This window comes from Brachionichthys hirsutus, chromosome 19, assembly GCF_040956055.1.
Source record: "Brachionichthys hirsutus isolate HB-005 chromosome 19, CSIRO-AGI_Bhir_v1, whole genome shotgun sequence".
Lineage (NCBI taxonomy): Eukaryota > Metazoa > Chordata > Actinopteri > Lophiiformes > Brachionichthyidae > Brachionichthys > Brachionichthys hirsutus.
The window spans coordinates 1095000-1118755 of NC_090915.1; the positions used below are offsets into that span (position 1 = coordinate 1095000).

General features: G+C 53.5%; 1 protein-coding gene across 1 annotated transcript; it reads left to right on the top strand.

Moving 5' to 3' along the window:
- Nucleotides 1-548: 548 nt before the first annotated feature.
- Nucleotides 549-23413, top strand: ptpn13 (protein tyrosine phosphatase non-receptor type 13). Its single transcript, XM_068753289.1, has 47 exons — nucleotides 549-701; nucleotides 2799-2965; nucleotides 3810-3875; nucleotides 4085-4270; nucleotides 4441-4528; nucleotides 7187-7819; nucleotides 10827-10910; nucleotides 11205-11304; nucleotides 11741-11957; nucleotides 12086-12160; nucleotides 12260-12431; nucleotides 12540-12690; nucleotides 12772-12910; nucleotides 13004-13156; nucleotides 13233-13415; nucleotides 13498-13660; nucleotides 13789-14221; nucleotides 14599-14705; nucleotides 14867-14920; nucleotides 15221-15310; nucleotides 15438-15545; nucleotides 15608-15739; nucleotides 15840-16297; nucleotides 16454-16585; nucleotides 17312-17405; nucleotides 17474-17559; nucleotides 17631-17790; nucleotides 17866-18080; nucleotides 18158-18256; nucleotides 18329-18597; nucleotides 18685-18844; nucleotides 18917-19072; nucleotides 19230-19401; nucleotides 19488-19769; nucleotides 19849-19913; nucleotides 19976-20131; nucleotides 20214-20379; nucleotides 20476-20565; nucleotides 20640-20728; nucleotides 20812-20867; nucleotides 20945-21042; nucleotides 21229-21377; nucleotides 21455-21545; nucleotides 21633-21970; nucleotides 22043-22258; nucleotides 22326-22388; nucleotides 22466-23413. Exons 1-47 carry the CDS (start codon nucleotides 587-589, stop codon nucleotides 22541-22543), a joined length of 7554 nt encoding a protein of 2517 aa, XP_068609390.1. The 5' UTR covers nucleotides 549-586; the 3' UTR covers nucleotides 22544-23413.
- Nucleotides 23414-23756: the final 343 nt, after the last annotated feature.

Consider the following 23756-nt stretch of genomic DNA (forward strand, 5'->3'; position numbering starts at 1 on the left):
GTTCCTGTTTGCCACCGTTTGCTTTCGAATCCATTTCATGGGTTGTAGCTGTCGCTGGCAGGAAGAAAAGGCTTCACCGAAGGGCAGCGTGAGAGCCCGGTCGCGTTTCCAGGATTATTTTCTTTAAAGTCCTTGTGACTGGGGCCAAAACTGTCACACCCTGAGCGGCCTTGCTTCTCTCAGGCTGTTGTGGGAATACCTGGGACCAAACACTGTTCCACTGTTTGGGATCGACCCGGAGAATGAGGCGCTGGAGTGGCGCTGGCTGTTTTGGGCCGCTGCCTCTAAGCCCCCTCAATAATGAGCAGGAGCTGGCCCGGACGGATAAAAACATTCCACCGCAGGTCTCTGTTGGAATAACAAGGGCCACAAAACAATTGGTCTTCCCAGCAGCCTCTCCTCGTTCTCGTGGCTAATGAGAAGGACGGCTAGTAACCCCCCCCCGCCCCCCGTTGACGACTGAAATGGTCAACCTGATGCATTCCTGCATTAACAGGCTTGCGGCATGTTTACGCATTAACCCTCCTCTCCAAAGTGGCGTACAGATGCTCAATGCGTTTCTCCTGTCTGTTTCTGCACAGGGAGGATGCATGTGTCTCTGGCAGAAGCCTTGGAGGTCCGAGGGGGCCCGCTCCAGGAGGAGGAGGTGTGGGCAGTGCTCAGCCAGAGCGCCGAGAGCCTCCAGGAACTCTTTCGCAAAGGTATGCACGCGTGGAATGGAATGTTGGGGGACGTTTCTTAGAATGGATTCGCATGCATGCGGAATACATTTCACATTTCCTCATCTTGCACATTGTTCGTGTCGTTCCCGTCTTGTTTTTGAACGGCCAGCACTAAACGTGCCGACAGCGCAGGTTTTTAAGTGGGGGAGCGGAAGGTTCAGATCCTAGGGAACACGGGTGCCATTTTCTGTTGGGGCTCTGCTCACTTTGGCTCTCTGACACATGAAAGAATGTCACTATAAATATGACCTCCTTTTAATCACAGATCTGATTGAATCTGCATCCACACCCACGTTTACCGCTGAATCTCAGCATCTCTTCCGTGTTCTAGGAACCACCTGTTCACCAAATCTAATCAAAGTCTTCCAGACAAACATCTCCCACATGGGTGATGACAAAGCTGTCCTACCTCTGACTGTTTTATCCCCTTTATATTAGCGCTCCAGTCACACGTGGGCTGTCAGTGCAGTCATGTCGGTTTGTTGTGGGGTTTGTGTCTGATGTGATCATCATGTGTTTCTGTCTGGTTGTCCTTGAAGCCAGAGAGATGAGGCTGCCGAGTTCCTTCACTACTCCATTAAGTATCAGGTGACTCAGAGGCTTAATTGTGGAGAGACGGGGATGGTGTGAGATGAGATGTGTGTCGTCTTTGCTCTTTCATTTATGAAACAAGATTTAGTCGTGTGTGTTTCTGTCTGAACCAGCTTGACTGGTTTCACTGCAAACAATCTGAACGTGATGTAAGAAATCTCTTGCATCGGTGCCGGCCCAAAATACGCCTTTACCGCGTTTACCAAAAGACGTAAAGCTTTCTGAGATGAAGCCGTGAAGGCTAACATGCAGGCTGGACTCTTTGGACGAACTCATTTGATGCGATTGTGCTGTGATGTTGATGAAGACGTCCTCCTTCATCGGGGAATGTGGAGTTGTGTAGCTATGCTGAGACAATCGCAGCCTCGTGGGCACAGTTTTTGTCCCTCAGTTAGAATTAGAAGAACGGATGTTGGAAGCAGCTGTGTAGAGGATTCACCACCGGGCTGAATTCATAACAGCATCCGCTTGAATCCAGATTTGATAGCTCTGGAAATGAATTAGTCCAGATTTGATTATGCTGAAGCAGAATAAATATTTCAGTATGACATTTTTCCAACTGTATTTTGTTTCTATGTGAATTGAATGTCAGGACTTTCCTCACACTCTGAGGGGTCGATTTACTGAGCAAATATCCGTCCGCCGCCGCGCCGCCAGCGCCCGGCTGTTTGCGCAGGAATGATTTGTTTGAACAAACGACGTGTGAATTCCTCATGATATTAAGAATCAAATAAAAGCCGGTGTCTTGACGCCCTTCTGTCCGTCCGTCCGTCCGTCCGCCCCCCCCCACGCCTGCAGCTCTAAGCGAGTGTTTACTGTGGAACTCAAGCGCTCGACTCGGATGCATTCTTCTTCGTTGGTTCTGGGCCGTCGGCTGACTGCTGAATGCAGACGGATACGCTTACAGTTGTCTTTCTGGGACGAGCACCCAGTTTCTGTTAATAGTTCTGAACACATGCAGGGGATTCTGCTTACTTCATCAGTTTGGCGAGACGACCTCTTATCCGAAGGTGAAGGCCCGTCCGGGACACACCTGGGCACTGACTTTTAAATAGGAAACGTACATTTACTTTGTAAATACCAGCATTTGGTGCCTGAAATCCAGTTCCTCTGTCCCTCTCTGCTCCTGGGGGGTTTGTAAAAGAGGAGAATGTTGCAGCGCTGCTCAAACATTCCTTTGTATGTTATTTTTAAAATGTTCCCCGACCACAGCCATGGCTGCGGCTTGCTAGGAAAAAGGGAATTCCGCTTTGCAGCCATTTCTTTGGGCGTCCGTGCTTCAACAGTTGTTTTCTTGCGAGCTGAGAAAGCAACATGTTTGTTGTTTACTCCAGTTTCCCATCAGCAGGAAACCCGACAGCGGTGGGACGTGTCCTGCTGCCTTCAGGCTGGAAGCGCTCGAGAAACGTTCACGTGTGTGTGTGTGTGTGTGTGTGTGTGTGTGTGAGAGACGATGGCTGACCGTATCTCTGGCTCCTCCTCCAGATCACGGAGCCACGGGCTTCATCATCTCCCCCTGGTCCCTCCTGCTCATGCCCTCTGGAAACATCTCCTTCGCTGACGAGTATGTGACCCAGCAGGACCTGCGAGCCTTCACCGCACCAGAGCTACTTGAAGGGGCCTCCTTTCCCTCCGCCTCTGACATAGAGAAGGTATAAATATTTAGGGGACGTCCTGAGTATTTAGTCTACACCTCTGATACTCTGCTGGTGGGAGTTCTATCACCTTTTCCCAAATGTTGCTTAAGCGTTCATGAATCCCTGTGATGAGGTGTAGTTGAAACTAGGGAGGTCCCGATCAGCCCCCCCCCGATAGAGTCCTGATCCGATAAAGACGAGTGAAGCAACGGGTCCAGGTTGTCCCTTATTTTTAAACTGCTGCGATGCGTATCGGCTCTGAGCTCAGAGGTGGAGAGAGTTAGCGTCTCCACTCCGCTCCCTCTGGCCCCGCCCCTCCGGTAGAGGAGCTGAAATGTTGCATGACTGGATTCTCGGCTCTGGCGCGGCCCCATAAACCTCAGCACCGCTTTGTGCTGAGTCAGTTTTCCAGCCCTGGCCCTGCTTCCCGAGCCGAGTTATTTCAGTGGAGAAAATGAAGTCTGCTTCTCTCATTATCAGAGACTCTGGCTGTACATGTACGTAATGTTCCGCCACCCTTTCAGCAGTTGGGCTGGTGTTTCCTTTAATGGTTGGCTGTTCCATTTCCACACATTCTGGGAGGGTGGAAGCGTCTTGAAGTTCGTGCTCGAGCCTTGTTCCTGAAGGACCCTGAAGGAGATGCTGCGTTCTTTGCCAAGCCCTGAATGGTTCTTTCCTCCACCAAGCCCAACATTCAGGGGAAGTGACTTCTCTCCCAAGCAATGAGTGCAGATTAATAAAGCACGGTTTAGGGGTTTAGGCTGAAAGCCCTCCCGTCTCTGCAGTCCGTCTCTGTCCTTGCTTGTTCTGTCTCCCTTCAACCTTTTTCTTTATTTGACTGTTTTGGTTCTTTGAACAGATGCACATGTACTCTCTGGGGATGACCCTGTTCTGGGGAGCAGACTACGAGATCCCCCAAACTCAGGTAATAACCGTGGACAAACAGGAAACGAGCTAGTAGTTCAGTGATTAGTGAAGATGGTGTCACTGCTGCAAGCAGCTGGATGGAGATCTCTTGAAGGATGAAGAGCATTAACTCTCGGTCGAGTTTAGCTCAGCTTTGGGTGTTTAACCCCAGACAGGTAGAAGGTGCCTCTTGCTACTGTGTTGACCGTCTGTTCTGTTCATATGCAGCCGATGAAGCTGGGGGAGCACCTGAACAGCCTGCTTCTCAACATGTGTGATGACGTCACACTGAGTAGGATGTCGATGCGCACGGTGCTGGACATCTGCAGCAAGCACCTCAGGAACTCCACCTGTGAGCCTCCTTTCTCCTACGTCAGGAAGCTGGTCCGGTTGGTCCTGGGCAGCCTTTCCCAGGTACAAACCTCCCGTCTGGTGTTCGGCGCTCTGACGAACCCTAACCTCACTTGAGACTATTTTGGTTTTGCTGAGTTGCCCTCCGGATAACGAGCCCAGCGCCGACGGAAGCTTCCACCAGTGTGGCTGACCGTCAGGTGGAATAAAGCCCACATCTGTTCTCTTCCCAGCTCGACGGTCTGCTGACTGACAGAGAGTCTCTTCCAGAACGTAGTAAAGAAATCCGGGAGAGGCTTAGAGGCAAAGGTTTGCCCTCAGGTAAGATGAGCTCACACGCGCGCACACACACACACACGCACAGATGAACTAAATCTGTTTTTATTTTACGCCACTGGTTTCTATTACTCTTGTTTTGCGTTTATTTTCTGGATGTCAGTTCAGAGGTTTTGGACTAAGAACGCTGAATCGTAGATGAGTAGGTTCTGTTAAGATGATAACAGTGATTGGGTTGATTGTGGGCAGACAGATAAAGCTCTCCGTGGTGTTTATAGCCGCTGGTAACTTGCAGAAGGGCTTTCCTATAATCAGGTGGAGCGTAAAGGAAGTGATGGGTGAGTGTTGTTGGGGGTTCTGCATGGAACATGTTGCTCGTATTTAAGGAGACGCGGGTGCAGATGTCCTCCGAGTGTCCAGCTGTTCATCTCTGAGTCTGTGGGAAGCAGTTGAAGGAAAACACAAGTTTAATTCAGGAAAGTATGACCAAGTCTTCCAGCGGTTCCAGATTATGTAAGCGCTGCATGGCGCTGATCATGGATGCATATTCTGGAGTCGCCAGCGAAGCATGCGGGTCACGGTTTGCATCAGGGCGTTGATCCAAGCAGGGAACAGGACTCGGTTCTGAAAGGCCTATCTTCAGGGGACAGGACTCGGTTCTGAAGGGTCTATCTCAGGGGTGGGCAAACTTTTTGACTCGCGGGCCACAATGGGTTCTAAAATTTGACAGAGGGGCCGGGCCAGGAACAGATGGATGGAGTATTTGTGTATTTGTGTATTTGTGTGAGCTAATATAAATGACATGCAAAACCCATTACATGAAAGGATTTGGCTTTTTACAGGTAGCATTACAAGGAAAAGGTCAAATGAATCGGGTTTAATTCTAGTAAAATTTAATTTAATGATATAATTTGGACAAGTTCGGCGGGCCAGATTAAATAGCCCAATGGGCCGCGTATGGCCCCCGGGCCTGGGTTTGCCCATGCCTGGTCTATCTTCAGGGAACAGGACTCGGTTCTGAAGGGCCTATCTTCAGGGAACAGGACTCGGTTCTGAAGGGCCTATCTTCAGGGAACAGGACTCTGTTCTGAAGGGTCTATCTTCAGGGAACAGGACTCTGTTCTGAAGGGCCTATCTTCAGGGGACAGGACTCGGTTCTGAAGGGCCTATCTTCAGGGGACAGGACTCGGTTCTGAAGGGCCTATCTTCAGGGAACAGGACTCGGTTCTGAAGGGCCTATCTTCAGGGAACAGGACTCTGTTCTGAAGGGTCTATCTTCAGGGAACAGGACTCTGTTCTGAAGGGCCTATCTTCAGGGGACAGGACTCGGTTCTGAAGGGCCTATCTTCAGGGGACAGGACTCGGTTCTGAAGGGCCTATCTTCAGGGAACAGGACTCGGTTCTGAAGGGTCTATCTTCAGGGAACAGGACTCGGTTCTGAAGGGCCTATCTTCAGGGGACAGGACTCTGTTCTGAAGGGCCTATCTTCAGCCGACAGGACTCGGTTCTGAAGGGCCTATCTTCAGGGGACAGGACTCGGTTCTGAAGGGTCTATCTTCAGGGGACAGGACTCGGTTCTGAAGGGTCTATCTTCAGGGGACAGGACTCGGTTCTGAAGGGTCTATCTTCAGGGGACAGGACTCTGTTCTGAAGGGCCTTTCTTCTGAGGGAGCAGTTCTGTCCTTTCGGGACGCCGCCGGCTTCTGATGGATTAGAGTTAAATCTTCCGTCTTTGCACATGTTTTAAACCAGTTTTTTTATTGCTCTGCTTTGATTTCTCATTTCTTTTTTTTTTGCTCAGTCTGTCCTTGTGTGCCCGTCCTCCTTTGATGTGCGTCTCTTTTAAGACTGAGGAGAGGCTTTGTAGAAAACCCACCACAAGCTGCGTTTTTATAGGACAACCGTCTCGTCGGCTCTCTGCACCCTCATTTCTTCATCGCTTATTCTCCCGTTTGCTCTTCCTCCAAAGCAGCAGCTGTCCCTGCCGGGGTTTCCATTTGTCTGGGAGGTCCGTCTGTAAAAGGACGCGGCAGCCGAGCAGCTTTACGACGTTATTGGGGCGTATCCTCCTGAGACCCAGCCCGTTGACGTGCGTCATGCTAACGGGCTGGGTCTCAGGAGGATGTGCTGTTTATTCTGAAGTCATGAGGGAAACATTCTTAGATGCTGCGATGTGTTTGTTTATTGGCTTTCCTCATGTTGTTGTTGTTGTTGGTTCATTTTCGGTTTTCGTTGGTTTTATTTGCCGCTAACGGCCGTTACAGTTCTACTCCAGGGACTGTGTCCCTAATGCTCCTGCTAATTCTGATTAAATGTCTTCTAATCTAACAGACAGTGATTCAGATTCTGTGCGTTATTATTGGATGGCATTCAAGCAGTGTCAGCGTTAAGTCCAGCCAATCAGGGCTCGCTGCAGGTGCACGGTGTGTCGAGGCTGAGCCCACAGAATGGGTGGACTCTACGGGACGGCCGCGTTTAGGGCTCGCCGTGCTGATGGTGTTTGCGGTGCTGCCCGGTCCGGTTCCCTGTCGATCCTCCCTTCAGACGCACGCCTGTCAGCGCGGTGTAGATACGTTGGCTTGTGGCTGTGCTTCTCTTAAAACCCAGGTTACGCTCATCGGCTTCCATGTTTGTAGCAGCTCTTCCGGTTGTGTTAGCTTCAGCTTGTTGCACGCTAACGCTTTCCTCCTTTCCTGTTCTTAGGAAGGAGTGCTGCCCCCAGGGTTCTGGAGCGCTACAGAGCCAGAACTCAGGAACAGACAGCTCTGAACCGGGGTCTCAGTCGCTCCATGGGCTCTCTGCCCATCCAGGATATTTTGAAGGGTGACGAGGAGGCAGCGCTGCAGTATTCCTCGTCTGACTATCACCCCGCCACTGAATCCCCCACAGAACTTTACCCCGAACCCCGCTCTCTCCAACAGCAGCACTCCTACCCTTATCTGCACCCCCTTCATCCTAAGCAAAAGGGCCGGCCTGTGGAACTGGACCGGAGGTCGTTGGCCTTCCACAGCCGAGAGCTGCCCCTCAGTCATGCTAGGAGGTCTTGGGCATCTTCTGTGGACTTGGCTAGTATCGACCCAGAGGCTCTTCGTTTCGGGGCTTTGGAGGATGCACGGAGGGGCAGCAGTGCCATCAGCAGCCACTCCGCAGGCAGGCGCAAGTCACCGTCACAGCCGCCCCGGGAGAGGGATCCCCGCTACCCAGAGTTCGGTGGACTGAAGAGCAAGAAGCCTCATCATCGCTCGGCTCTATCAGTGGGCTCGGGCCTCACCGCTGCCTATGACAGGATCAAGGAGAGTCAGCGGAAGCTCCAGGTGCTGAGACGAGCTGTGGACGGTGAGTATACCTTCCTGCAGTAAAAGGGAACGGCTGGTTTCGTTCTTAGTCCCTCTAGTTGGCTGTTCTGTTTTTATGTTGGACAATTTCCCTGTCGTACTTCCTTAAGCAAAAATGTCTGAAGTATGTAAATAAAACTGGCATGCAGTTTTACCTGCTCGGTGTGAAGTTTTACCTGCACAGGTACCAGTATGCTGCTTCAGAGACGACACTCTCTCTGTATATCAGACGGAGATTGGGCAGTGTCTGGTTTGTTCTGGCCTTGCTCACGGTCAACATGAATCTCTCACTATGACTTGTGGTGAAACATTCCTGCAGACGATGTCCTCGGGTTGTTCCCTCGTCCCGCATTACCAGCGTCCCTTATGAGGCCAAGCTGAAACACACAAACCTGTTTTTGCAGCAAGTTCATTCATTTTTCATTGCATCAGACGGTCTTCAACCACTTCCTGGTGTTAATTATTACACAACACTGATGCTGCTGACGGGTCTGAGCGGACCCCGCGTCATCTGAACTTGTATTGTGTGTTAATCTCGATGGGATTCATTAAACTGGGCAGCAAAAGAGGTCCGAGTGTGCCGGCGGTTGAGTCACATGACGTGTCTGTAGCTGCTGTGATGTATTCTGTGTCTGCGTGAGCGACCTGTCAGCGCCTCTGCAGCAGAGCAGACCAAATGCATGCGTTGCTGGTGCCGAGGTTTCCAAATGGACCTGCTGCTAACTGCCACACATGCAAAGTAGCTGAGTCCCGCCCCCTTTTCTGTCCGTGCAAACGCACAGATGAGATGTACGCATTGCTTTACGGCACTCCAACAATCTTTGTATGCTCGCAGGGTTAGACCGAGCAGACAGCCCAGGCCAAAGAGATTTAGGTTCTCCTCCGGAGCCTATTGGATTCCTGGAGAAGTCCCCAGAGGCATGTGGGAATATGGGCCTCCTGTCCGTCTGGACAGTGGAGGAGCATTCCGTATGAGCCCTTTCATCTAAAGCTCCTCTTCCATTCTGCAGCTGAGCCGTTCTTTTGCCCTCAGGTCTGCCTCTTCTCTTTCTGTTTTGCCCTCTGCTGACGGGGCACTCTGAGACCCTGGGCAGTTTTAGTTTTTTTCATGTGATAGTGTGAGCAGAGGAGCTATAGCTAGTGTGTGTGTGTGTGTGTGTGTGCGTGTGTGTGTGTGCGCGCGTTGAGGATTGTCTTTGTTTTTTTGTCGGCAGCTTCTTCTGCTTAATAGTAGCCCATTAAAAGCGACTATGAAGGCCGAGCCAAACTCTTTTTCTTCAGTATGAATGGATCCTGATTGAGCAGAGAGCATTTGCAGGGCCCAGAGCTCCTTTCCCTTCTTTCTCTCTTACTTTGTTCTGTTCTTTTCTGCAGGAAAGCGATGACGCAGCAGCGGTCAGCGCTCTCAGGTTTTCGCCCGGAATCACATGAACATCACCAAACGTTGCGTGTGCATGCCTTTTGTGTGCATGGGCATGTTTATACATGGTACCCGATGTTTCATCCCCCCTGCCCTGTTTTTGGTGTCGAGGTGCTTCAGTTGAAATGTTCCTGCAGACATCCATGCTGTGATTGCAGTCACGCGTAGCAGGCCAGGTCCCCGTTATAGCAGGACGCTGCTGCCTCAGGAGACGGGGAGGGGTCCATGAGCGGCCCCCAAACCTGTAAATGCCATTGCCTCTGAAGGCCGCAGCATGAGTTAGTATCTTACAGAAGTTTCAAATACATTAGAATTCCTTCACTTAAAGTTCCTCATGGGAGAGGAGGTGAGATGAAGGGATGAGGGGGAAAGAAAAGGAGATAAATGCAGGTTACACTTGACTAACTCAGGTGTGTGTGTGTGTGTGTGTGTGTGTTTTACTCATAATCATCCGTATTATTCCAAGGCGGAACAGGAAGGAAGTCTACCTACTGAGTCAATCTTTTTTTTTTGCCTTCATTTGTTTAGTATTTTTTTGTATACCTTTTTCCACAAGTTAACGCAGTTCCCAGACACTGATATGAAATATCTGTGACGGTCTTTGGTCCGAACATCAAACGGATGCTGCAGGACAGCGTCCCTCATTTCTGTCTCAGCTGCAGGACAGCGTCCCTCTTTTCTGTCTCAAACAGCTGTGTCAGGAAAGCCCCTGAAAACAAAACTAAATTCATAGCAGGCACGTGCGCAGCTGCACACTACCATGGTAACCGGTGAGGGGACGTCTTTAAAGCTCTTAGAGATAGTCTGCACTCTTATTTTAATGTGAAACGGCATATTTAGACACAGCCCCACTGTAAATGTCTAGGTTTTAATGACACAACGACTGCTCTCGGGTGCACCTTGGTGCTGCTGACGCTTTTTTCATGACTCGCTAACCAGCGGAAGGAGGAGATTATTTTCAGCTTCATCGGCCGCGCCTCCCTGCTGAGCCTCATGATGTGTGAACCGACTCGTACTGTGAAACTGCCCCGAACTAAACCTCTGAGTCATGGAAAGGGGATTCCAACCATTCCAGCTATGAAGCTGATACTGAGGAGCAGGACCGTCTGGTTCTGTGTGCCAAGAAAGGAACCGCGGCTTCGGTCAAAGTCGGCTCATGTTTTTCTGCTTTGATTTACCGCCGGGTTCGTTACCTTTTGCTCGGAGGCGATTAAATAACTGAGCTGATGAAGTTACCAGCAGCGAGCCGTACCAACGCTTCACATAGAACCACCGTCTCCATGGTTTCCCATGTGTCTTTCATTGGTTTATCAACAGCATGACTAATCCCTGCTTGGTGTTGCGTGTACTGGTGTGCTCTCAACGTGTTCCACGGCAGAGGGCAGCGGCCGGGCCTCCGGCCTGCTGCTGCCCTGATCTAACCCTTTGTCAAGTTACGTTTTGTGTGACGTTGAACAAGAGTCAGATTTACTTTAACCTCCCTCACAAACGGCAAACAGCCATTTTTATCTCGCGTGCATGACGCTTATGAAGCGTTTCGTGTTCCCTGATTGGTCGAACGTGAGATGATGGTGTTTCTCCTCCTCAGACCCGGTCCAAAGGTACCACAGTGATTATAGTTCATCCAGCGAAAGCCCCTCCCTCACCTCCTCTGATCCAGACTACAGACAAGGTAAAAGATGCCTCTGAGGATGTTCTCGTGTCGGTGCATGTGGCGGCGCTTTGCTCCGTGTGTGACCACACGATGCTGTGTCCTGTCGTCTTTTGCTGCTTGAACCCAACAAAGATCCCTTTAGTTGTGCTGGTTTAACTTGATTCTGTGTGCTGTGCTCTGCTGAGCTGCTCCACCTCCTCCGACGTGTTCATGCAGGTCCACCGTCTGCAGCGAAGCAACTGTTTCATTTGATTCTCTGTTTGAAAACACAATGTACTAATGTGTGTGTGTGTGTGTGTCTGTCTCTTCCAGCTAAAAGACCAGGTGAGGTGCGGAGGTTCGCTTCCCAGCTGGCGCTCTCCTCTGAACATGATGCCCTGTCGTTGACAAGTCACAACACACACAAGCTTAGGTAACACACACTTGTGTACAGGCTGCAGTCTGAAAAAGATGCACCAGTTGTGTATTTTCTACCCCGAGCAGCCAGTTTTACGCAGGGAACCTGGAGCTTAGGCGTTGTGGCAAATGTTGCATGAATTTGACGACCTGCTCCGACACAAAGGAGTGCGTGTCCTGGAGAACTGTCTCCGTCTTTGTTCCGATCGGGAATTAGTGCCTATGCTGAGCTCCTTCCACAGAACGGGAAAGCCAGCAAAGAACCCCCCCCTTTCCGATCCCTTGGCTGCAATCAGCAGGGTCTGCTTCGTATTCACATTCAGCAATCTCCATCTCTTTCATCTGAGGCATTCCAAAGAGCTGCCTGCTGTTGCTATGCTGCTAGCGAGCTGCGCCGGTGCACAGTGTTTACAGGTTCTTTAACATCAGTGCTCCTCTTCCTCTCGCCGTAGGCAGCTGGATGCAGCAGCAGATGAAGATCTGGTTGGAGCAGAGTTCCTCCTGCAGAAACAGGAGCAGGAGGTGCAGCAGCTCCAGGCTCGCCTGGCTAACAGACTATCCCGGGCCAACATCTACTCCTTGGACGACCCCCTGGCCCCATCTCACACCTCCATGCTTGACCTGCAAGACCCCATCTACACCTCCTCTGTACTGTTTCGGAAACCCAAGGTGTGAATCTGCAGTTTTGTCAATAATATTTTAAATACAACCTTTTTCCATTATTTAAACACAGACGTTAAAAAGCTCTTCAAAGTTATTTTGGTAAAACAGCCGTTCTTCATCCGTACCCCCATCAGAACTGTCACGGACCCGAGTTTATGTGGATGACCGGCAAGCCGTGCGTTCCCTTATCTGTTCCCTCTTCCATCCTGGTGAGAACGACCTTCCTGTCACGACGCCGTTCAGCCGTGATGTCGCAGCAGGAACTCGTTTGTGATCCGTTACTGAGCCTTTCATGCGTTTGTGCGTAGAAACGCGGGAAGGTGGAGGAGGTGCAGAGGAAGGTTGGGGTGGTGCTGCTCAACGGCCAGAAGCTGGAGCTGAGCTGTGACATCAAGGCGGTGTGCAAAGACGTTCTTGACATGGTGGTGGCCCACATCGGGCTGGTGGAGCACCACCTGTTCGGCCTGGCGCACCTCAGAGGTACGTCCTGTTCCTCGCTGCTGGGCGTTGGCTGTCGGTCGGATGAGGCGTGCTCCATGTCCAGGGCTGACTGCTTCCTTCTCCCACTCTCCTCCACCTCGCCGGCAGATAACGAGTTTTTCTTTGTTGAACCTGATGCCAAACTGTCCAAAGTGGCCCCCGAGGGATGGAAGGAGGATCCCAAAAAAAGGAAGTCCGATGTGCCTTTTGACCTTTTCTTGCGCATCAAATTCTTCCTCGACGACGTCGGTCTCATACAGTAGGTGCAGATGGTCGTACATGAGAGCCGGCCTGTCAACTTTAAAAAATATTCAGTTGTGTATTTTACTGTGTGGAACAGGCATGCCATGACCAAACATCAGCACTACCTGCAGCTGAGGAAGGATATCCTGGAGGAGAGGGTGCGCTGCAAGATAGAAAGCGCTATGATCCTGGCTTCATTGGCGCTGCAGGCGGAGTTTGGGGACTACCAGCCCGAGGTACTGCATTAGTTAGTCTTCTTTCCCTTCATCCAACACTTTTACTGCTCCCTACCGTGACGTGCGCTCACGCCTATATAATGTGTGCCTCAGTGCCACGGGAAAGCCTACTTCAGGCTGGAGCACTACCTGCCGGTGTCGGTGCTGGATAAGGTGAACCAGCCGGCCATCAAGGAGGAGCTGCTGAAACTCCACAGCGCCTACGATGGCGTGTCGGACTCGGAGGCAGAGTTTGAGTTTCTCAAGGTCAGTGGAGATTCTGATCGACGGCGGCATCGACGACGTCAGGGATTCAACACGCTTTCGTTTTAACGCATTGAAGGTGTGCCAGACGCTCGCAGAGTACGGCGTCCATTTCCACCGGATCCTTCCTGAGAAGAGATCCCAGACGGGCATCATGCTCGGCGTTTACAGCAAGGGGGTGCACATCTTTGAGGTCCTCAACGGAAACCGGGCCCCGGTGCTGAGATTCCCTTGGAGGGAGACCAGGAAGATTTCCTTTGCAGTACGTACATGTATTCGTCCTCGTCTTCACACGGCCGGTCTGTCCTCGCTGTCCTGAGAACGTTTTTCTTTTCATCCTGAAGAAGAAGAAGATTTTCCTTCAGAACAACTCTGATGGGATCAAGCACATGTTCCAGACGGACAGCAGCAAGACCTGCGAGTATCTGCAGCAGCTCTATTCGGACCAGAACAAGTTCCACCTGCAGATGAAGGCCCGCCAGAACAACCAGGAGCTCCAGGACCTGGGTAGGAGCAGCCACACGGGGAGGGGGGGCGGCGGCATCAATGAGTCAAAGTGAATGAGGGGTGGTCAGATTTCATGGTCGTTGTTTTAACCGTCCAATCCTGTTCTGTTCTGCGTGTCTGGTCATCAGAGAACTGCCCCTTGAGCAGTCTGCAGTATCCCATCGACCCTCGGAACGGAGGCTCCGTCGGCTCCGTCGGCTCCGGCCGCCTGGGCCCCTCGCTCTCCACTCGCTCCAACCCAGACCACCTGAAGAGGATCTCGTACTCGGAGGCCGCCCTCCACAAGGCCCCGCCCGGCCCGTTGCTGCTGCAGGAGGAGCTTCGCTTCCCAGGCTTCAACCCAGTGGCCTCCACGGCCCTCTCCAAGCCGCGGATCATGAGCCGCTCCCACCACAACCTGGGGCAGATGCCCGAGCCCCCAGAGCACCGTTTCACAGAGTCCTATCACGGCCAGCCGCACAGCGCCCTGAGCCAGGCCCCGTCCAATCACGTGGCCTCTCTCTTTCAGCAGCACCAGCGAGCCAGCTCCGACACGGAGTCCCTCCCACCCCAGCAGGACAAGTGAGTCGAAGGAGGTGGAATGCTGCAGGAGAATAAATCAGTGCAGACATTTATCCAGGAAGAATGCTTCACTTGTTTTTGCTCCTTAGTCCGTTTTACATCCTATTTCAAGCTCAATTACGGAATCTGTGTATTAGTTGGTCTCCGGGCTCGCTTCAGGACAGACGGTGGTTACTAAGGACGGATCTATTAGTGGGACCAGACCTCTAATGAACCCTCTGTGGGCCCCCCTCTGTTTGTGTTCATTTTAACCTTGCTCCGTCTCCGGGTGGCTTTATGGATCGCTTTAATCATCTGAAATCAGATGGTGTTTTTAAAACGGACAACTTTAGAACAGTTGCTCCTCCCACTAAGTTGTCTCCACCTCTTTTTATTAGATCAATTGGTGCTGTGAGCCGTAGCAGCCCGACCTGGAGTCTCAGCACGTCCAAAAAGGAGTCTGACTCGTCCTCCGTCGAGGACGGCGGCCAGGCCTACGTAGCAGGTAAGAACTTGGACCTGGGAAGGATCCGCTAGCGTTCTCCTTCAGACAGACTAGACGAGAGCTAGCTCTCCTGTGTCCTAGAGGGATACTTACATCAGATGGCGTTATGGCATGTTTTTCATACAGTAGTTGTGATGATGTCACTTCCTGTTGCGGTCCAGGCGTCAGTATGCACAGCTCCTCTGGACCGCCTTCAGCTCCGGCGTCTGTTAACGGTCCGTAGCTTTCTGAATGGACGTGGGCGGGCTGCGGTACAGCAGAGTACGGATGTGAAATCTGAATTGTGTCATGTGGAGTTGAGTCTGTGCGGCCTCCTGCTGGGCTGCCGCTGAACTTCATCACGGTGTAACCCCTCTTTTCGTGCTATTAGCCTACAATGCTAAAGTGGCGACCCCTCAGCAGCACCATACGCCCGTCCGGGCTGATGAATAGATCAGCATAGATGTACTGGTGCTCCCTGAGTGGTCCGGTTTACGCCCCCTGTGGTTAAAACGAGGCGTGTCCTTGTGTGGCAGACTCTCTCAAGAAGAAGCTCGGTGCCTTACCGCCTCCGGAGAGCGACGTCACGACTGTAAACCTGAAGAGGAACGTGAAACACGGCCCGGGTAAGTGTGTGCGTGCGCGTGTGCGTGCGTGTGCGTGTGCGTGTGCGTGTGCGTGTGCGTGTGCGTGTGCGTGTGCGTGTGCGTGTGCGTGCGTGAACGCCTGCTCATCATGCTCTGTGTTCTCCAGGGTTCCAGGTTGTAGGCGGGGAGAGCTCCGGTCGTTCGGACCTCGGTACCGTTGTAAGCTCCATCACGCCCGGGGGTCCTGCTGATGTCAGCGGCTGCCTCAGACCTGGTAGGCCAGATGATGTTTGTTAGTTGTGCACCAGGTGTGTGACTGCGGTAATGTTGGCGCAGGTGACCGGCTGATCTCGGTGAACGACACAAAGCTGCAGGGACTACCTCACGCCGCCGCGGTGGACGTCCTCCACAACGCCCCTGATGATGTCACGCTGGTGGCGTCTCAGCCCACAGAGAGGCTGGACAAAGGTAAAAGCAGGGACATGACGGACGTGTACGATCGGTGCTCCGTGATGTTTTCCCCACGTTTCCTCGTCTCCTCAGGCGTAATATTCCTGTTCTTTCCTAGTTTTGACGGCGTCTTCTGGGGATGATATTCTTGCGCCAGCCAAGCCTGCATTTAAGGTGCAGGAATCTGTCCAGAGGCGAGACCTGGACTCCTCCTCAGAGGAGCAGCTGGGGACAGGAGGTCGCAGTCCTCCTCTCCACAGATCTGACCCCACGCCATCCACCTCCTCCAGCCTCAGCTCCCAGGACCCCAAGACTGGCTTTGCTAAAATCAACCGGCCCCCCATCATTGGGATCCTGCAGTGCCTGGAAAGAGCAAAAGCTGCTGGTGCAGCTCCATCCGTGCCCCCCCAGCACCTCAACACGGGTCTGGATCCTACGCCCCCAGCCCTTCCTCCCAAAACTAGGAAGGCTAAGATTTCCAAAGCTCCAAAGGTGCCAGAGAATTCTGACAGGGGGGGTTCAGACATGGATGAGGAGACTTATTCCAGCAGTCAAGAGGAGCTGAAGGTGCGTTTGGTTCTCAGGTTCAGACACCACTAACTGCCCGTTGCTGCGTATTGTTACCCGCACGTCTCGCCTGCCGCATCTGCTCAGCCTCCTGATTTCATCTTCCTCTTTCTGCACGTTCCAACTTGTGATAATCCCACTTCATGCCCTGTTCTCTGTTTTCAGGAGTACGTCACGGAAAGTTTAGATGGTAATGCCCCAGGGGGCAGTAGTCTCCAGCCAGGAGATCTATATGACGTTGTGCTGTTCAAAAAAGACAGCAGCCTGGGCATAAGTGTCACGGTACTGTTCGACAAGGTTTCCATCCTCTTTTGGTTTTGCCCCCCCCCCCCCCCCCCCTGGTGCCTGGTTTGCTTTTTAATCCTGAATGTCGGTGTTTAATGGAGCTCCTGCAGTTTAATCCTAGTCCTAGTCTGCATGCTGTGTCTCTTAATCAATATGTTTCCGTGACTCTGCTCTGCGTCTGGTTGGGGAGCTTTCATCGATTTCTACGTCATCGAAGGTGATTTTTAGGCCACTCTTTGATGGTGTTTCTGATCAGATGGGATAAAAGCTTTGTCTAAACACATTTAAATCCTCCATCATGCATTATTTAAATATTGGGAACATTATGGCGTTGTGCTGCGACTCAGCCGAGGCTGATGGGGACACATTTTAAGCTAAGTTGTTGAAGCTTTCAGCTGCGAGGTCACTGTGTAATGTGAATATAACGAACACGATCAAACCTTTGAGCTGACTGAAATGTGAGGAAGACGAGGAAAGAAAACAACAGAAGGACTTGTATCTATATTCCATGTCTTTAGGCTGAATTTGGTTTTAGCAGGAAAGAAGTTCAGATGCTAAGTAGGAGTTAGCATCTACCCACCCCAGACCCTGATCTGAGGCCTGCAGGTGAACTTTGGTTACTGATTAGAGCTAAATGTAATCAATCACACCACGTCCCCACTGCCATCACCCCCACACAAACCACAGAGTGAGATGGGCCTCTCTGATTGGCCAAAATAAGAGGTGTGTTCCCCTCAGGGCGGAGCCAACACCACCGTCAAACATGGAGGCATCTACATCAAAGCCGTCGTAGCGAAAGGAGCCGCCGAGGTGGACGGGAGGATACGTAAAGGTACCGCTCGCTCGGCGTTCGTCTTCAGACGGCTCGCTCTGGAACAAACGAGTGTCTCCTCTGATCAGGTGATCGCGTGATGGCCGTCAATGGAAAGAGTCTGGAGGGCGGTACTCACCAGCAGGCGGTGGACACCCTCAGAGACACGGGGCAGGTGAGGCTCCCGTTCAGCCGGCGCACCTCTGTGGAGTCGACCCACGAATGCAGGTCAACGTTCCCCCTCAGATGGTGCACCTGCTGCTGGAGAAGGGTCATCCCCTCGCAGACCGGGTCCACGCTCCCATCACGCCTCAGTGCACGCCGCCGTGTGCCGGCAGAGAGCAGACGAGCAGCCAGCGGCCGCCTGAGGTCAAGGCGATGCCGGAGTATAGCTTCGTTACGCCAGGTGTGATCTATAGCTGGAATAAACGCTGGAACGAGCCGCCGACGGGTCGTGACCTCCGCGCGTTCGTCTCCACAGGTAACACGTTTGATGTCTGCCTGCTGAAGAACACCTCGGGTCTGGGCTTCAGCTTCAGCAGGGTGGAGAACGTCCCCGACGAACCCCCCGGCTCCAGCATGGTGCGAGTCAAAAAGCTGTTTCCTGGCCAGCCGGCGGCGGAGAGCGGCCGCATCAATGTGGGCGACATCATCATGCGGGTCAATCGGACCTCCCTCAAAGGACTGTCGCAGCATGTAGGGAGCACGTTCCTGCTGGGCCTCGAGGTCCACTACCCTAACCCTAACCTGCGTCTTCCTGCTCGTTCACACAGGAAGTGATCTCGGCCTTGCGGGGAACAGGACAGGAGGTGACGCTGCTCCTCTGCAGACCTGAACACGGACTCCTTCCTGAAATGGACTCTCTACCCGCGGTGAGACAGACGGGCACGGCGGCGCTCGTCATCTGATCATTTGCAAAGCTTAAACCTGGACCTCCTCCTCAGACCCCCATGCTCTCCCCCCGGAAGCAGCCGGCGTCGCAGGTGGAGTCCGTCCTGAACTTCAACCAGAGGACGCCTCCTCCGACCCAAACCAATCGGCTGGTCAGCGTGGAGGAGGCCCTGGAGAGGCTGCACCTCAAAACCAGACAGAACAGCTACAGCGACAGCACCGACGGCGACGAGGAGGTGGAGGAAGCCTTCAGCTTCAGCCCCGCCGAGCCCGGCGGCGTCCAGTCCGGCCTGTCCACGACCCGGCTGGACCTCGCCGAGAGGTAGCGCTCGTGAGAGCCCCGCCCCCATTCCTGCATTGGCTGTCTTCTCTGGCGTCTCGTGTTGCGTCTTTGTCGTTGTTTGTGAAGGTGTCCTTCATCCCCCAGGACAGCTGATCTGGAATCACCCTCCACGCCAAGGGTTCCTTCCCCCGCCACCCCGAGCCCGGACCCCCTGCCTCCTCCTCTGCCTCTGCCCTTGAACCTCACCTTTACCGGTAACGGACAGGAAGTGGATGACTTCGGCCCGGTAAGGAGTGAGGAAGATGGACGTCCTGCTCCTGAAGGGGTGGAGCTTCTCAACACTCCCCTTTGTTGTTAGGAAGCTGAGCTCCAGGCCTCCTTGGTGAAGTCTGAGAAAGGCAGCCTGGGCTTCACCCTCACCAAAGGCAGCGACCACGGCTGCTACATCCACGACATCGTCCAGGACCCGGCCCAGAGCGACGGGAGGCTCCGGCCCGGGGACCGGCTGATCATGGTAGGAAGGCGCTCCCCTGCCTCCGTCACGTCTTTACGACGAGTTCGGTAATGGATGGCGTCTCCGCTCCCGTCTGTCCACGAGGAGCTCTCTGGCTCCGCCCCCCGTAGCGCGCTCACCTGAATGCCGTCGTGTAATGTCAGATTTCCCATCGCAGGTGAACTCCACAGATGTGAGCAACATGGGGCACACTGAGGTGGTAAACCTGGTGCGCACCGCCCCCCGTGTGGTTGACTTGGTGGTAGGGAGGCTCCTGGAGGCCCCCCAGCCCCCCATAGAAGCCCACCTGCTGCCTGACATTTCATTTAGGAGCAGCCAGGAGCCCCTGGGTGAGAACCGGCGGGATGAAACTCCTCTCTGCTCGACGCCGCGTCACAAACGGTTGAACTGTCGGCCCCCCCTGTTCTCCGGCCAGGTCTGGTGCTGGGCGGAGGAAGCGACAGCATCTACAACGTCTTGTTCGTGAAAGACATCCTGCCGGGTTCGGTGGCGTTCGAGGAGGGCAGCCTGAGGCGGCTTGATCTGATCCACTACATCGGCGGCGCCGCCACCCGGGACCTGACCCTCGGCGAGAGCACCGGGTTGCTGGCGCTCTCCCTGGACGACCTGGCGCTCAAAGCCACGAGGGACGGCCAGCCGGTGTTTCCTGTCTCGTCTCTGAACAACGTTAGCTCCAAGGTTCCCTCCAGCACGAACGGCGAGTTGCACATCCGGCAGCTGTCAAATGTGCCAACTAATCAATCGTGTTAGGTTATATTGATTGTGTCCTGCTTCAGGGCTCCCTCCAGAGGAGGATCCCAGCGACGACACCGAGAGCCTCGCAGCGCTCTGTCCTCCAGAGGTAGCTTTTATTGGGCCGATGGTCTTTCACGTGTGGCTCCTAAATGTTTGCTGACCGTGCAGGAGGAGATCATCCGGATGGATCTGGACAAGCCTCTCTTAGGAGGTCTGGGCTTCTCTGTGATTGGTGGGGAAAGGGGGATCTTCGTCAAGTCCATCACACCAGGGGGGGTCGCGGAGTCCTCAGGCAAACTGCAAGTGGGGGACCGGCTGTTGAAAGTGAGACGCGTTTGACGTTTCCTGCGCCGGATTAAACGTTCTCGGCCCGTGAGGCGTTGACGCTGGCGTCGTTATCTTCCAGGTGAATGACGATGTGATGACGGGCGTGTCCCACACCAAAGCCGTCACCACCATCCGTAAAGCTAAAGACCGGGTCCATCTCATCGTGTCCAGACCGCACGACCAGCGCCCAAGCACGTACCTGGCCTACCTGCCCATCAACTCTGACGAGTGCAACGGAGGCTCGGGTACGAGGAGGGACTCTCTGTTTGGAATGAATGTGGGGCTGGAACTGCTTCGTCCCGGGACGTTTGTCTCAGCCCGCTCCTTCACGTTGCTTCCAGACTTGTGTGAGGACGCCGCGGCCGCGCCGAAGCTCTCTGCTCCCCGAGGCGAGCTGAACCCGGGCACCGCCCCTTCCATTCCGCCCATCGGTAATAACACAGCAGGACACGGTTAAGTGTTATTACCGTCCCGTTGTAACGGGGAGTCTGTCCCCACGGTTCAGATTACGAAGCTGGTCCACAGGAACAGAAGGCCGAGCTCTCCGAGGACACCGACTACGATGACTCGTCTTTACCTGAAGACTCCCCGGAGGCACGCCTTGGCAGGAATGATTGACATGTTTCTGGGGGGGCGTGGCGGCTGCTTGATTCATTTCTGTTTCGTTGCTCTTCAAGAATTCCCAGAAGGTCGACTGGCAGGAGGAGTGCGTCGACGATCCCAGGAACCAAAAGTAAGACCGGTTCTCTTTGGGTCGTGTGTCGGGCCGCGTCTCCCGTCTTCACATCGGGCTCGTTTTTGAATCGACAGCTACCTGCAGATGAGCGCCGGACAGCCACAGGAAGACGACATCACCTGGGGAAGCGATGAACTTCCTGTTCAAAGCGTCGGCTCGGGCCCGAGAGACGGTAAAACCGAATCCACCTCAGAAGCGTCGGTCTAGGGTTTAGAGTGAGCGGTGGTTCAGTTTAGCGCTGGGCCCGTTGGCGAGGTCCGGGACGAGGAAGTGGCGGATCATGGAACCGTATTTCCTGCTTCTCGGCTTTAAGGGAGTTTTATAGACGTTAATTTCTTCTAAAATGTGTTTCCCCCAGCCGGGCCAATCATCACCGAGGATGAGCTGACGGCTCTGCCCCTGGTCAAAGTGGTTCCTGACGGGCAGTACACGGGGGCGGAGCTCAACGCCGTGGTCCGGATGATGCGGGGGCTTCTGGAGCACAAGGTCCCCCTGCAGGAGTTCGACGTGAGAAGCCACGTTCTTTTTTCGCTTTGCTTTTTCCCGTTTTTGGAGGCTTTGATGAGCGTCTGTCTTCCCGGCAGAACCTCCAGAACCTCCAGCCGCTGGACGACTGTTTGGCGGCTCAGATGACGGAGAACAAGAAGAAGAATCGCTACAAGAATGTTGTTCCCTGTAAGAACGGTCACACCAGGAAGTGAACGTCTTCAGAGCCGAGGCTGAATGCTTGACGCCACGCCTTCTCCTGCGTGTCTCTTCTAGTCGACACGACCCGCGTGGTTCTGGGTAAAAACGGGGGCTACATCAACGCCAACTTCATCAAGATGCCGGTGAAGGACGAGAGCTACGTCTACATCGCCTGTCAGGGACCCTTACCCACGACGCTGGGCGACTTCTGGCAGATGGTCCTGGAGCAGAAGTCCAACGTGATCGCCATGATGACCCGGGAGGTCGAGGGGGGCAAAGTGAAGTGTCAGCGGTACTGGCCCGACACGCCGGGGGCGGCCGAGATGGTGGACGATCGGTTAGTGATCACGTTGATCAGAGACCAACACCTCGACAACTTCGTCATCCGGCACATCGAGGTCAAAGACGTTCAGGTGGGTTCGAGCGATTCACGGCCGCTGATGTCATCAGACGCATCGACATGAGCGCTGCCCCCCCCCCCCCAGACCGACCAGGTGCAGCTGGTGACTCATCTGAACTACACGGGGTGGCCCGACCACGGAACGCCCACGCAGCCCGACCAGCTGCTCGCCTTCATCTCCTACATGAGGCACGTCCACCGCTCGGGCCCGGTGATCACGCACTGCAGCGCCGGCATCGGCCGCTCCGGGACGCTCATCTGCATCGACACGGTTCTGGGCCTCGTCAGTAAAGACGCCGACGTAAGTGCGGAGGCGACGCGTGCGTGTCTTTGCCTACGAGCGCCGGCTGACGGACGCCGTCCTGTAGTTTGATATTTCAGATGTGGTGAGGAACATGAGGCTCCAGAGGCAGGGAATGGTTCAGACCGAGGTGCGTGTTCACGCCGCGCTCGCCGTTCACTGCGCTCAGCAGGTCCTTCCTCACGCGCTTCCCCTTCTCCTCCTCAGGACCAGTACATCTTCTGCTACCAGGTGATCCTCTACGTCCTCAGGTGCCTTCAGGCGGAGGAAAACATCTCAGGGTAGAGGAACTACGATCAGACGCGTCGAAGCAAAGCAAAAAGCGAGCCCACCCAGACGGGAGTCGCCAAACTACTCGATGCGTTTAATATTCTGCAGTACATCATCTACAGACGTGTATTTTTATGTCCGCTTCCTGTGGCTTCTTCTACCTGCTGGTCTTACCGTTGCTTTCCAGGAGAAACGCTTCTCCTACGTTCTTGGATATTCTAAAATAACAGAGCGATCAACAGTTTTGTATTCTATGTGCTTGTGTATTTTAAATGCTATTTTGATGCTGGAACATGCCTCGACAGAATACTATGTCAGTATTTGCTTGTTATACAGGAAGTGCTTCCTGCCTGATGGGAAGCAATGGAATTAAAAGTGTAAATATTCATCGCCTGGTAATTAAACTGGATCATTTTAAATGTTATGTAGTTTAAATCTTCTCCTTTCTGCTAACTCTTAAACTGTCAGCGTTAGCATTAGCGTTAGCGTCCCCGCTCTGTTGAAAGTTTGCAGACGCATTCCAAACTACGACTATTCCAGTTTTGCTACGCAGTATTACGGGGACACTTGTAATACTTGTGCTGTGGCTGCCTGTTACCTTTGGAGCTGCTTTGTGATGCGTCTGCATTATATGGATCAAACGAACCGAATGTTCTCAGAGTCTGTAAACATCAACCGTTACAGCCTTCCTTTTATTGTCTTTGATCTGTGTGACGTGTTCAAGCAGACTGAATCACACCCGAGCTGATGTGTCATGTCCCACATTCACCACTATGTGGTGCCAGAATCCATTTTCATCGCTGTAGAATAAAGCTGTCTTGTCTCAACGCTTTAATGACTGTTATTGTTCAGTCGCCCATTTAAACTAAATAAAGCTTATATTGCTCGATTTGTTCCATTTTCTTTCTTTGTGTGCAACACTGATTGTCTTGTCTGTGTGCCCCGCCTCTCGATGACCTGGGGGCTTGTCCGGGGTGTGCCCCGCCTCTCGATGACCTGGCGGCTAGACCGTGGTGTGCCCCGCCTCTCGATGACCTGGCGGCTAGACCGTGGTGTGCCCCGCCTCTCGATCACCTGGGGGCTAGACCGGGGTGTGCCCCGCCTCTCGATGACCTGGCGGCTTGTCCGGGGTGTGCCCCGCCTCTCGATGACCTGGCGGCTTGTCCGGGGTGTGCCCCGCCTCTCGATGACCTGGCGGCTTGTCCGGGGTGTGCCCCGCCTCTCGATG